At 42.2% G+C, this 13,027-nt stretch overlaps 1 protein-coding gene across 8 annotated transcripts in view; it reads left to right on the top strand.

The window, feature by feature from the left end:
• grm5b (glutamate receptor, metabotropic 5b) overlaps positions 1–13,027 on the top strand; it is an 81,627-nt gene that overhangs the window by 1,976 nt on the left and 66,624 nt on the right. The window contains exons 1-6 of one of the 8 annotated variants that reach the window (XM_051958371.1): positions 49–539; positions 2,062–2,156; positions 2,770–2,886; positions 4,810–5,308; positions 6,105–6,551; positions 6,751–6,865. In XM_051958371.1, the coding sequence (XP_051814331.1) occupies positions 5,153–5,308; positions 6,105–6,551; positions 6,751–6,865 (718 nt within the window). In that variant the 5' untranslated portion in view covers positions 49–539; positions 2,062–2,156; positions 2,770–2,886; positions 4,810–5,152. Of the gene's footprint in view, positions 1–48; positions 540–2,061; positions 2,161–2,769; positions 2,887–4,809; positions 5,309–6,104; positions 6,552–6,750; positions 6,866–13,027 lie in introns of those variants that run through there. The other 7 variants (XM_051958369.1, XM_051958368.1, XM_051958372.1 and 4 more) reach the window with 7 other exon arrangements.

The following is a 13,027-nucleotide window of genomic DNA, read 5'->3' as shown; positions in this document are numbered from 1 at the left end:
CAGTATGTCGGTTCTTGGAGGATTTTTTTTTTAGTTTGTGTCCATTTTCACCACATAAGGTAGGTAGGAGGAAAAGGCAAGAATGAGTGAAATGTTCCAGAGTCAAACTGAATGACCCGTAGGCGCCCCCGCGTTGTAACAGCCGAGAGATGAGAAGGGACGAGTGGAGGTGAAATGAGAAGGTGGAGAGCGCAAGATTAGAGAGGAATGGTGCTTGCATTCATGAGAGGGGCAGAGAGGAGACTGGGGTAGCAGAGAGGGGAGGTTGGATGGGAAGGATGGGAGAGGGCGGCTGAGGAGAGGAGGAGCAGAGGAAAGAGCCACCTCTTTTGAAGGAGAGAGGTGTTTGGAGAGAGGCTCAGGTGTGCGTGACTGGAAAACGGAGGAAGCTCGGAAGCTGCACAGCGGCGATCACAGGCAGCTTTGGGCTGTTTGACATCGGAGTACACATTATCCGGCGCTGCATCTTTTCTCTATGGAAGCAACTCGCACCCTGATTATCAAGCGGGACCGTGCAGTCAGAAAGACCTTACCATAAGGTAAGGCTCACTGTTCAGATACTGCAGAAATAGACCCTCAGTGTGTGAAATCGCGCCGTAATTCATTCAATGGGGATGCGTCCTGTCTATCCTACTCTGTATTCTGCTCAGACTGATTTTGTCGCACTTTCTTGCCTACCTACTGTTCCTGCAACAATCGTTACTTGCAGTTGCATGTCAGCTAGTTATCCTTGAATTAAATTATAATCCGGCCACGGTGTAACCTGGTTAGACAGAGAGAGCAGCCAGTTGCACGCACAGATGTATAGGAGATACAGTCATATACAGTCATGCCGCAGCAGACAGAGAAGGATCAGAAAGCCGGTTTTCAGCGGTGCATGCTGTAGCCATGTTCATTTCAGACGGTGTCTCTGTCATGTTTTGCTGCACCGTTCTCTCGTGATGAATCGCGTGTGTGTGTGTTGGTTTGGCTCGAACGGTGCACATTATGGTCTCTGATCTCCTTTTGCGGTTGACGGCTGCTGCGCTGCGCCAGTCGTTGTTGTTGTTGTCTCTGAATGGTGTTTTTCCTTGGCAGTCTGACTCCACGCTACTTTCAGTTATTAATCGCGGGCTTGCAAAAATGTCACAACAACCACTTAATTACTTTAAATGAACGCTATAGTTACGTCGGCGAAACAGCAATGTAAAAGTGCAATAACGACGATGGGAAGACAACGACCAGAGGCTGCAAGTCCCTTTAAAACATTGCAGGAGAAGTAATTTAAGGTCAGATTGTGGGAGTTACGCAGGCGCCGCTGTCACACCTTGTCAGATATGGCTGCAGCAGGTAAAGTCGTTAGTGTGCTGACACTCCCTAATGACAGTGACTTTACATGTGTTACTGTGCAACATTCCCATAGGAAGATCAGACTGTGGGACACCCAACAGCAGCTTTACAATGACATACTTATTGACTGTCTGAATTGTCCCCACTGTGCATTCAGAAACCTTTTGATGATGCTTCATAAAGATGATCATACCGCATTTTTATTGCTGTCTTTAACAAGATTGACAGAGAAAATGGAATTATCTGTAGCAGTCAGATAGGATGTAGCCCTAGAGACGTTACTTGCGGGAAAAACCAAATCAGAACTCGAGTATTGACGCCTCCTACTCTTAGTGATGTCAGTCTGAGCACCAGCAACTGTCCCACTGAAATAATTCTGAATACAAGGCTGCAGTGAGCAATGATGAAAACAAACCTTTAAACTTTTAAAACGTGCTGAAACATGCTGTTCTCTGGGGCTGCTGCAGCAGAAAAAAATAGTACCTCTATCCATTGCCCACATTGAGACACACTGTCACAAGCCTACTCAGCAAAAGCCTTGTCTGAATAAGCGAATGTGTATACACAACAGAAAAAGCAGAATGACCCATTTTAATTCCCAGCAAATAATTTGAGCAGGCTGTCGGTGGACTGTGCCTGCCTGTATGCTTTGTGATTCTGTGTAACATTCTAAATTTTCTGCTGTGATCAGAAGGTGGTAATAGAACACTGAAATATTTTTGTTTTTTGCAGGTGTGGGTATCTTCTTGCTCTCATGCTGGCACTCCAGCATATGAGGCAGATGCGGAAATCAGGAGGGTATTGAAAGAACAGTCCTCTTCACTGCTGTGGGTGAATCAATTTATGTGTCTGTGTATGTCGGTCAGTCATGTCAGTTGGCTCACTGACTGACTGACGTATATTTGTCGTACGATGCTTTCTTTCTCCCTTCAAACTTGCCTGTCTGTCGAGTTTTAACTGCTTGCTGAAGTCAATCTGCTTAGATCATGAAAAGAGCAACCCCAGCCTATTTTGGAGACGCTGCCCCCTCCCTGCCTGCCTGCCTCTTCATTAAACTGAAACGTTTATGTGCCCTCCAGAACAAGAAAATACATGTATTTGCATGCGAGAGATCTTTCTAAATAGTTATTATAAAGTGTTACCTATGCGATTCTTAATGTCCCTGTTTAACGGGCAGTAAATTAAATGCTTTCTCAGCAAACAAAACACTGTGTGTCCGCACTAATGAAATTTGCTGAATTAAAGTAAGCCAGGCAGGCAGGGAGGGAGGGAGGATGTTTGTTTCTTCCTATGTTGTGTGTTTATGTCTGTAAAAGTTGATTTGAAAGGTTTTGTAATGCCCTTGTGCATAATTTGGATAGAACTAAATATATAAATGCCTAATGGCGTGTGTGAGATGTTTGTTTAGGGAATGAGGATCGCATTTTCTTTTCCTTTCAGCTATCGTTAGGCCTCCGCAACAAGAGAGTGACACACAGGGGGAGCGTTACAGAGAGACACAGCATGTATGTGACTGAGTGTGCACGGTGGCTTGTGTTGGGAAGAGAGAAATACATGGTGAGAAGGAATATGTCTGTGGGTAGATATAGTTAACGGTGGAATTTTAAATGAGGACAGTTGAAATGATGTGTGGATCAACAGGGGGCTGAGACGGAGACACAGCCGAATGTCGTATTGGTGTAGCAGTTAGCCCCGTTGCCATCCTGACACTGTCCCGTTAATTACGTTTAGTGAGACTCTCCCTAACCAGGACACCTAACCCTTTGCTCTGGCTTTTTTCTTCTGTTTCTTTACTTGTTTCCTTCTTTGGCTCAATCTGTCTTCTTCTGCTTCTCTCTTTTTTCTCCCATCTTTCCTTCTCACCTCCATACTCTGTTTGCCCTCCTTTCTTTGTTTACCTCTCATCTTCTGTATTTCACTGTTCTCCACCTTCGTTTTTATATCCACACTTTCTGTCTCTTTCCCTTCTTCCGCCACTATGCAAACCACCAACATCCCTGCTGCGGATGCCATCCTCTGCTGTCTGAACTGTTCCCAGTTCCCCTGCTGTTTACGGTCAATTAAATTGCTCCATTGCATGCAGCCAAGTCAACTATTTGTGTAGCTCTGAGTTTAAGCAAATTATAAGGCTTGCCCATTGATGCTGAGGGATGGCTACTTGAAAGTTTGCTCAGGGGAGGAAACTGATGTCCCCTCTATTTGGCCGACTGTTGCACACAGGATTCTTTGTGTGTTTCATGTCGCTAAATGTGTCCCATGTCTGTTTAAATCCTCCACTTAGTGGCTGACTAGCCCACATTTTGTAGAAGAGGATTTTTTTCACAGTTGCCTAACCTCTGTTTGCACTTCATTAAAGGGATGCATTAATGCATAATTTATATTAACGAGACACGTGCAGGTGTCTACCTTCTAACAAAAGGAATATATAATACTCGTGAACACATTTTTTCTTCTCAAAGGATCGTATAGCAGTCTTTGTTCAGTCTTAAAAACATTTTAAATTGTAATGCTAGATCCCAAAGTTAGATTTGCTCAGTTAGAACGCCCAAAAGCCACTATTAAAGTAACCCCATTAACGCTGCAGGAGAATAGCATGTAACATACCCACGAGAATGATTTGGTTCGAGTTGAGAGGCAGACACTTGACTTATGGCATGCTGATGAATTTTCTCGGGACTTTTCCGAGCTTTTCAACAGCTGAGTTAATCTTCATGGAACAAAACAAAAAGGAATTGAAAAGAAAAATGGGACTGCCAGTGGTTTAATGTGGCCTTGTTGCTGGTGTAACAGTGACAAAAGTGACTGCTGTATACAACTTTTCAGACACCCAACAGTTCCTCACAGCAGCTACCGTTAAGGTGTGATAAGATGTTGCGCTTGTGTTATTGATATTATGTTGACAGTGGTGACTATGGTGACTGCTCAATCACAGTGATTTAGAGCTACTAAGCAGCAAGACTGAAAAGCAGCTTGGCTGCTGTGTTTTATATAGCTACTGGTACACTGAGTATAGTCAGGATTTTTGCCAAAAGTGACTCCTCATTATGTTGGTTACAGTAATGGTCAATGCAGTGGTTGTTATGTTAGTATTCTGTCGTGCAGTTTGTATCCATGTTTCACTTAAACATCACACATGCTGACACTGAAGTTTGTCGTAAATGTTTTCCTCACTATCGTGTGAGCATAGTGAGGAAAACAGCTGAAACAGCTCAGACTTGAATTCACTCTTCCAGGTAAAAACACACACAACATGACCCTCGTTCGTGTGTTTGGATTTAATCTTACACTTTATTGAATCTTAGGTACTTTGACAAAAGTGGATGTGCTGCTGACCTACCAACATGTCAGTTCACCTGAGATTATATGAATACACATCAGAATGCTTGACAGAACTCTTAATTACGTAGTGATTATTAGTGCTTACATCCAGCGCCAGATGTAATTGTAAATTCTAACAAAGCCTTCTGTCTCTGCTCACAGGTATACATGAACATGCCTGTCTGTCACCTGTTACTGTGGAGACCAACTAATTGGGGAAACCTGGAGTTATTTCAGCCAATGAGACTTGGCCCAGCTTTTCTTTTGAATTTCCCAGGTTGCACTGCTGCACGTATCTCAGCTGTTGCAGTGATGGTCCCACCTTGAAAGACAAGTCAGAAGAAAGGAATATACAGCAATCATCAATTTTCAAAAACTCATCTGTGCTGTGCCACAAGGTCTTGCCATGGCCAGGAAAACTCTTTCTCGGACAAATAGTTTCCTGTGACGGCTCTACGCTACAAATTTGAGATCTGCTACTGCGTTTTTACCTGAACAGACCAAGATGATGCTTTGGCTGCTGCTAGTCCTGACCATCTGCGAAGGGCCTGATCAAGCAGACTCTGCCCACTCCAATGAACGGCGAGTTGTAGCACACATCCCCGGTGACATCATCATTGGAGCGCTGTTCTCCGTCCACCATCAGCCTCCTGCTGACAAGGTAGTTTTGTGTTTGCAGCTTGGGTTAGGGTTAGGTGTGGTGTAATCCCGCCTGCCTGCCTGCCTGATTTTGAATCCTCACTGAACATTTTTTCAGAAGCTAATACATGAAATTGAAAATACCATACCAATATAACAAATAGTGGATGATATTTTTGGCCAAATTTGCAATCTGTTGTACCAAGAGTCACAATGTAGTTTGTAGAATGGGTACCCCAGTCAGTCAGTGTGAGTTCGTGAACATTCAAGCCCCATTAACCAGTATTCACCCACTGACATTTCAGCTTTACATCTCATTTTAGATAACTGTGAACAGGAAAAAATAAGTCTTGTATAGCACTTGTATGGTAAAAGCAGTTTAAAATGAATTATAATTAGGGATGTCCCAAATGATGCATTGTCTGAGCACGACACGTCATCAAAAGCGGATGTGAGTGCGCAACGCAACAGAAATCACCAGCCGACTGGAGCGCGAAACACGGCCGAACAATCACAGCGCAGACATCTGTGATCTATCGTAAACGCGGATGTCAGCGTTTACTATACAGCTGTATCTAAATGCGGGCATCGGCGCTGCATCGTGCATACATAATGTAAGTACGATGCAGCACAGACGTCCGGCTGTGTTTCCGTCCGGACGATGCATCATTTGGGACATCCCTAATTATAATATGCAGAAAATAATGTATCTGACAAATTAGTACCATCATCAATGGTTATTGATTGACATTTACATTGACATTATCTGTCAGTTCAGTTTGTCATTTCTGTGTGGGTTTCTTCTTCTTCCTACTCAGGTACATGAGCGCAAGTGTGGTGCAGTGCGAGAGCAGTATGGCATACAAAGAGTGGAGGCCATGATGCACACTTTGGACCGCATCAACGCTGATCCGTACATTCTTCCCAACATCAGCCTAGGCTGTGAGATCCGAGACTCCTGTTGGCACTCAGCCGTGGCTCTGGAGCAGAGCATCGAGTTCATACGGGATTCGCTAGTTTCCTCCGATGAGGCGGAGGAGTGGGGTGGAGGAGGTTCTTGGGGAGGAGGAGGAGGAGGAGGTGGAGGGACGACGACAATGAAGTGTGCAGACCCCTCTGCTACTCCAATGCGAGGAAAGAAACCCATCGTGGGTTTAATTGGACCAGGGTCGAGCTCAGTGGCCATCCAGGTCCAGAACCTGCTGCAGTTATTCAACATACCACAGATTGCCTACTCTGCCACCAGTATGGACCTCAGCGACAAGGTGAGTCCAGTTACCTGTAGACAAATGTTATTGAAGCTGTGCACACGCAGGCACATAAATATGTGAGAGAATACATATTTAACTAAATGTATTGCTGACACTTTATGCCAAAAACGCATCCATCATGCGATTAGTTGGGTTCGTTCTACTTGCTTCCGAATATCTGTCCTTATTGCTGACTTTGTTTCCATTGTTTTAGAGCCTTTACAAATACTTTATGCGGGTGGTGCCTTCAGATGCCCAGCAGGCAAGAGCTATGGTGGACATTGTCAAGAGATACAACTGGAGCTACGTGTCTGCTATACACACTGAAGGTACAACCACCTACACACTCTGTGGCTTCTGAAGTCTTTCAAGTTTGAATAAGCATACATGTACTCACTCCTTCTCCTTTGTCTTGTTCTCTCTGTGCCTCACTATTTAGTAAGCCTAACCCTTTTTGCTCCTCCTTACATTTATTGACCCGAGTGTTGACCCACAGTGCTCTCAAATGTCTAATTGTAAAGAAAATTGTGATGGTTCAAGAAAGGAGTAAAAGCAAAAAAGTTTAGTTTCAAACAAGTCAGAAATATTAGAGGAGAAAGGAATGTAATTGACAAGATCGGACAAGTGGTTTTTAAAGACATGACTTTTCAGTTTATGAAGGGAAATGTGATAAAAATGGAATTACTGTAGATCAGCAGGTAATGGCTGGAGGATAGTGGGAGTAATAGGGTGGTCACAAGAACAGATAGTTATGCCAGAGAGCTAAAGAAGATGGCATGTGAGAGGACTGGCAGGACTGTGTCTGTTGAGACAAAGAAAATCATTTGTGGAGGAATGGAAATGTGTTACTCATACTCACTCTGAAGTGAGCAGTGAGTCACTCGTGGAAGATGCTGCAGATAGTGAGACAGTTACCTGAGCAAGAGGACAATGCATTAACTGCGTTTGTGTCCACGGAGAGGTTAGGGTTGTTGAACCTGAAAGTGTGAGATAAAGAGCGATAAGCACACACACACACACACATGCAGTAGATGTTGGCCTCTGGCTTTGCCAGAGGGCATTACAGCAGCATTTGATTTGTGTGTGTATTACTGCTGTGCATGTTTGTTTGTTTCTCACTGTTCATTGGACAATGCAATGAAAATGTGGGATTACTTGACAAAAATGTGTAGCGCTGTCTCCTAAGTAAGTGACTTTACACTAAGTGTAAAGCATATTGTGCAAATTTAACCTGATGTGCATGAACCGCTTGAAAATGGTAAATGAAACTGTAACAACTGGCCAACATATAGCTTAAAACAGGAAGAAACGATAATTTATATGCTTTAAGAGTCTTGAAAGAGTTTGAGGGATTTTAGCATTTTAGCCTTTTCTGAATTCAATGTCAGATTTTCTTTTATATTCTAAATCCTTTCAGAACTCTTGAACCAGTTTCTGCTGTTTGAAAATCATTACAATTACAAATGGGTCAATATATAATTGAGAGACTTTTGAAGTCCATGGGATATACATAAAGTTTTTTATGTTCATTATGTCTTTACAAATTCCATAATGATTTATTATGGAAACATTCAATTATTGACTAAAATGTCATCTAAATAACCTTCTAACTAGCTAAACAGTAATATAATGGGGGATGAATAAAGTGATTCTGATTGTTTTGATAGTGGTCTTTTTATTTTTTGAGATAATCATAACATTTCCTTTTTGGCAGTATATCGAATTTTCAAAATAAATACTCGGATACCACCGTAACGACTGAATATTCGGGTCCAGCCCTACTTTAAGTCAGCCTTTACAAAGACACCTCTCAAGGAAGTGTTTTTCCAAATCACCTGTCCCACATGATGTCATTTCCACTTGAAGAAAAGACTGACAAGACTCTGAGGCTTTCTTAGTTATTAATATAGTGTGTGAATCAAGTATGCATTTTTGGCATTTCAACAGGTTTACATATATCATACTATTATATATATATAATTTTCGATTTTACTCAATATAATATGTTAGAAGAATCTAGCCCTCTCTAACCCTAACCCTATACCATGTGGTGTTTAGTTATAGGCGGCCATGTTGATTTTAGACCTGAAAATTGCAAAAATGTCATCCGTGTTACAAGAAGTCCCACAATTACATATTGACCCAGATAGTGAAACACAAAGATCTAATTGAACCGTTGTACTTTTGAGTTGGCACAGGCTTAATTTTCAAAACTTCCAGCTACAATGAAAAGTACAAAATTTCAATTAATTCTCAAAGAAAAAAAATTAAAAATTAATTCTCAGAGATGCTCAGTTTGCACAGTTATAGGAATTGCATACATAGCAACAGAGGGAGACTTTTGACTTTCGTGCACCTTATTTTCCAAAAGCAATAGTTCCTCCTCCAAAAGTGTAGTTATTTGAGATTATATGACTGAAAATCAGTGAAAGAATGTGACTGCCTGACCTGAGGTGAATTGATCAGCTAGTTGTTTTTTAATCGGATGTTTTTTAATACTAACTCTGTTGGAGTTTTGGGTCATTTTTTAAAACAAGGATGATCAGCGTTGGCTAGATGTAGGAAATTTGCTGCAGAGTGTTTTGTATCCTGAGATTTGCTAAGAAATGCCAGAACCTAAGAATAATTAGCACCTTTTTTGCCCAGATAATTAGTCATATTCACACATTTTTACCTGCGCTGTAGGGTTGTTTTATAGTAAATGTTGAGTTAAAATTGATTGATTCAGAATATGATGCACTGAGCTGTTGTAAATACACTGATTGTTGTTAGTTAGGGTTAGGGTTAGATTAAAATTATATTATTTGCTTGAATTTTCCCAACTGACAATTTAATGGGGTTAGGTCCGCAGACATTATAACATATTTGCAAATCTGCCTGAATTTGTTTATGTATGTGAAGAGCTACGGACAAATCACCCTGCATAGTAACAAAAATATGATGTCAGAATAACATTTGCCTTAAGTGTGACATTTATTTTGGTCACACACACACACGGCCTGGTCTCCGTGTGTGTGTGTGTGTGTGTGTCTGTAAGCTTGCCACACTTGCCACTAACCCTTGCCAACAAGACAGGGGGTGTGCATGTGTAAGGGAATTTGTGTTTATAAGGGTGTTTGTCGTTCTGTGTGCAAATCAGGGAAGTATTGGTCTTACACAGACAGACAGGCAGGTTTGACCTTCGAACTGGTCTTCAAGGACGACTGCTGCCTACTCAAACACAATCAGTCTGGGTGGCATAGAGAAGACAGAAGGAATTAGAAGGGGTTTCTGAAGTGAAGGGGAAGCAGAAAGACAAAGGATGGGGAGAGATGAAGGGAGAGGACTGAGAGGAAAAATAGTGGGGTTATGAAGGTTTATTGAGGGGAAAAAACAGTCAAGTTCTGGATTGGAAAGTTACATTACATGATGGAAGGAAGAAAGAATTGGGGAATCAATGATGATAATGCCAGAAAACCACAGAAGAGAGAATATAAGGTTTGTGTGTGTGTGTTCTTGGATGTGGAGTGCTTGGGATAGATAAGAGAGCATACAGGAGCTGCAGATTCAGAGAAAGATTTGGGGGGGTTATGGAGACTCATTAATTCTCTACATTAACATTTTGCATCTGGAGGCTAAAGACGAGGGAAACTGATAAGCAAGAAACTGAATTGTGCAGATATTACATGTATAATTCAGTTTCCATGCTGTGAGTATTACTGTCTCAGTGGGAGGATATATTGTACATACCAGAATTTATGCATGTAATGTGTGGATTTTATCACAGCTTCTTTTCACAATGGACGTGCGATGCAAAGAAGTCTCTCTGGGCTAGACATATTTCTTTTCAGTTGGTTGTGACTGCAATGCTAAAATCAATGCACAGCCCAATGCTGCTGCTTCTGGGTGTTTGAGATGAACCAGGGTTAGGGTTAGGGTTAACTGCAAGCCAAGCAGTTCCCTGCATGGTCACTCTGTCACTGAAGTTTAAGGGGGCCATGTTATTACTCTGCCGCAGAGTACTGAACTGCCGCAGTTATGTGACGATCGGCATACGTTTGTCCTTCTGTCTGTGTGCAACATTACTTAAAAACAGAATAATGGATTTGGATGTCAGAGGGAAGGTCAGAAATGCCATGAGGACCATCTGACCACCTGATTAGATTTTGGCAGTGATGCACCTTATGGTCTGGATCCAAGGAATTGTTTAAGATTTTTGTATCATTGCGAGATAGCGGTACGGTGCCGCTGTGAACACAACGCTGTGAACAAAAGTGAACACTATGTCAGCTGCCTGCTGACGATCACACGATCCACCGCTGCAGACTTTTCGAGACAGAAATCATACGACTGAGCAGCCTTGGCAGAGTACTGAGCTCTCTGAGTACTTTTCTTGTTCTTTTTGTGAGTACCTGTCCAATCCTGAAACATCCAGCTTCCCACCAGACTTATAGTGATGCAACGACAGTACAAATTAATCTGTTTCTTCTCCAATGCTGATTGAAAAAGCCACTGGTGTGTTGCCATATGGGTAAAGCAGGATTATTTACTGCATTCAAGAAGTAGGTTAATTCTCTAACCATTATTCGTCAATTCAATTCAGTTCAATTCAATTTTATTTATATAGCGTCAATTACAGTCAAATTGTCTCAAGACGCTTTACAGAACCCATATGCCTGACCCCCAGAGCAAGCCCAAAGGTGACAGTGGCAAGAATAACACCCTTTTAACAGGGAAGAAACCTCGAGCAGAACCCGGTTCTATATAGGGGGACCCATCTGCCTGCTGGCCGGGCGGGTTTGTCAATTTGCTACAGTAAGAGGCTCCACCCAGTGGTGGAATAACCAGGTACTTCAGCTAATGTACAATAGATTTTCTGTCTTTTGTCAGTTTATTTACAGCTAATAATCAATTAACTGTAATTCATTAATGTCAGAACACATCCTGCTCAGGATGTGTTGTGTCACAAGAGAAACAGCATAAATGGTACGATCCCAGTGCACCCACTGGTATCGATGAGAGGCAGCGAAAAAGTCTGCCAGTTCTTAGAACAAAGCCTTGGGGAGACCAGCTTGTAGCTGAGGGTACTCATCTGCTGAAGGGATGGGGAGGTGCTGTCCATTGTTCTTTGTCAGCAATTTCCTTCCAATTTCCTTTTCCCAATTATGTTCAACATATGGCAATCGCCACTATAGCTCCTCCTCCTTCTTCTCCTCCGTCTCCTACACATGTCTCCACAGCTGCAGCCACTTCCGTTCCAGCACCTGTATCCGTCTCTGTCTGAGTCCCTTTCTACAATTGAAGACTCAATTGTTCAGAGAACACCTAGGCACTTAATCTGACTCCACCTTAACAGGTGGTCCATGGGGGGGAGGGGCTGGGAGGTTGGCAATTCTTCTGCAACTTGATGGCAACACCTTTGACCAATCACACTTTTTGCACTTACTTCAGGTTTTTCCTTATGTCTGAATTCTTGATTGTGTTGTACGTCGCTTTGGACAAAAGCGTCTGCTCAATGAAATTGTAGAATTGTAGAAGAGAATGAGTGAATCTGCTCATCTTTGTCTCTGGTAGTGTTGCCTAAGGGTGAAAATTCAAAGTGGGTCATGGGCCAGTTTCTGGTGGGTCCCCATATAACAAGTATGCTTCTGTGTTTTAATGAGCATGGGTCACAGGACTACATCTACTCAAAGTAGCTCTGCCTCAGGTTTCAGAACTCATACTCTGGGAATCAATTTAATGTTTTAACCCTCTGAACCCCAAAACCCCTCGGTGGGTTTGAAGGGCAAGTTTTTTAAAAAAAAAGAATTTCCAAAATTACATCATTTGTCAGAGCAAGTCACTACAAGAATAACGTCTCAGTTGTTTCCTTTCTGATGGTGCTTGAACTAATAATTATGACATCTGGTTTCGTCAGGAAAATGACTTAATGTAAGTTTATAATTGGGATATTTCATCACCATCCCTTTATTCAACACTTATTCCACTTTATGTATGATATGCTGATATGATATATGATACCTGATATGCTATTGCATGCATGTGTATCTATAATGTAGTAACTTTTTTGGTTTTCTGTAGCACTTCAAATGTAGTGCTACAGAAAACCCTAACGGGTTTGAGGAGAACTTGGAGAAGGTATGTGAAGGAGAGACATCATGAGCCATAGGAGTGGAGGGCAAGAGGATGCCAATTACTGATGGCTGATGGATGATTAAGGAAGGCAGAGAGGGGAAAGAGAGGGAACATGTAATGGCATGAGGATGGTAATTGAGAAGGATAGAGGATGGGTGAGAGGGAGATGAAGGAAGGAAATTAGGGGAGAAAAGACAGCCACCTGTCTCTGTGAAGCAGAAGCATCTTTTACTGCTGTCCTTCAGAGAGGGCAGAAGGATGCATTTGATTACATGTTGCAATGTAACATGAAAGTGAGTTCATAGTGAGAATGAATTCTTGCCATTTTTATCTTTCATGTTTTTCCTCCGTCTCATATTATTTTCTGTTTGTCATTA

Source organism: Acanthochromis polyacanthus, chromosome 13 (assembly GCF_021347895.1).
Source record: "Acanthochromis polyacanthus isolate Apoly-LR-REF ecotype Palm Island chromosome 13, KAUST_Apoly_ChrSc, whole genome shotgun sequence".
NCBI lineage: Eukaryota > Metazoa > Chordata > Actinopteri > Pomacentridae > Acanthochromis > Acanthochromis polyacanthus.
Note: the sequence above shows the minus strand (reverse complement) of the source record. Positions and strands in the feature narration are given on the sequence as shown.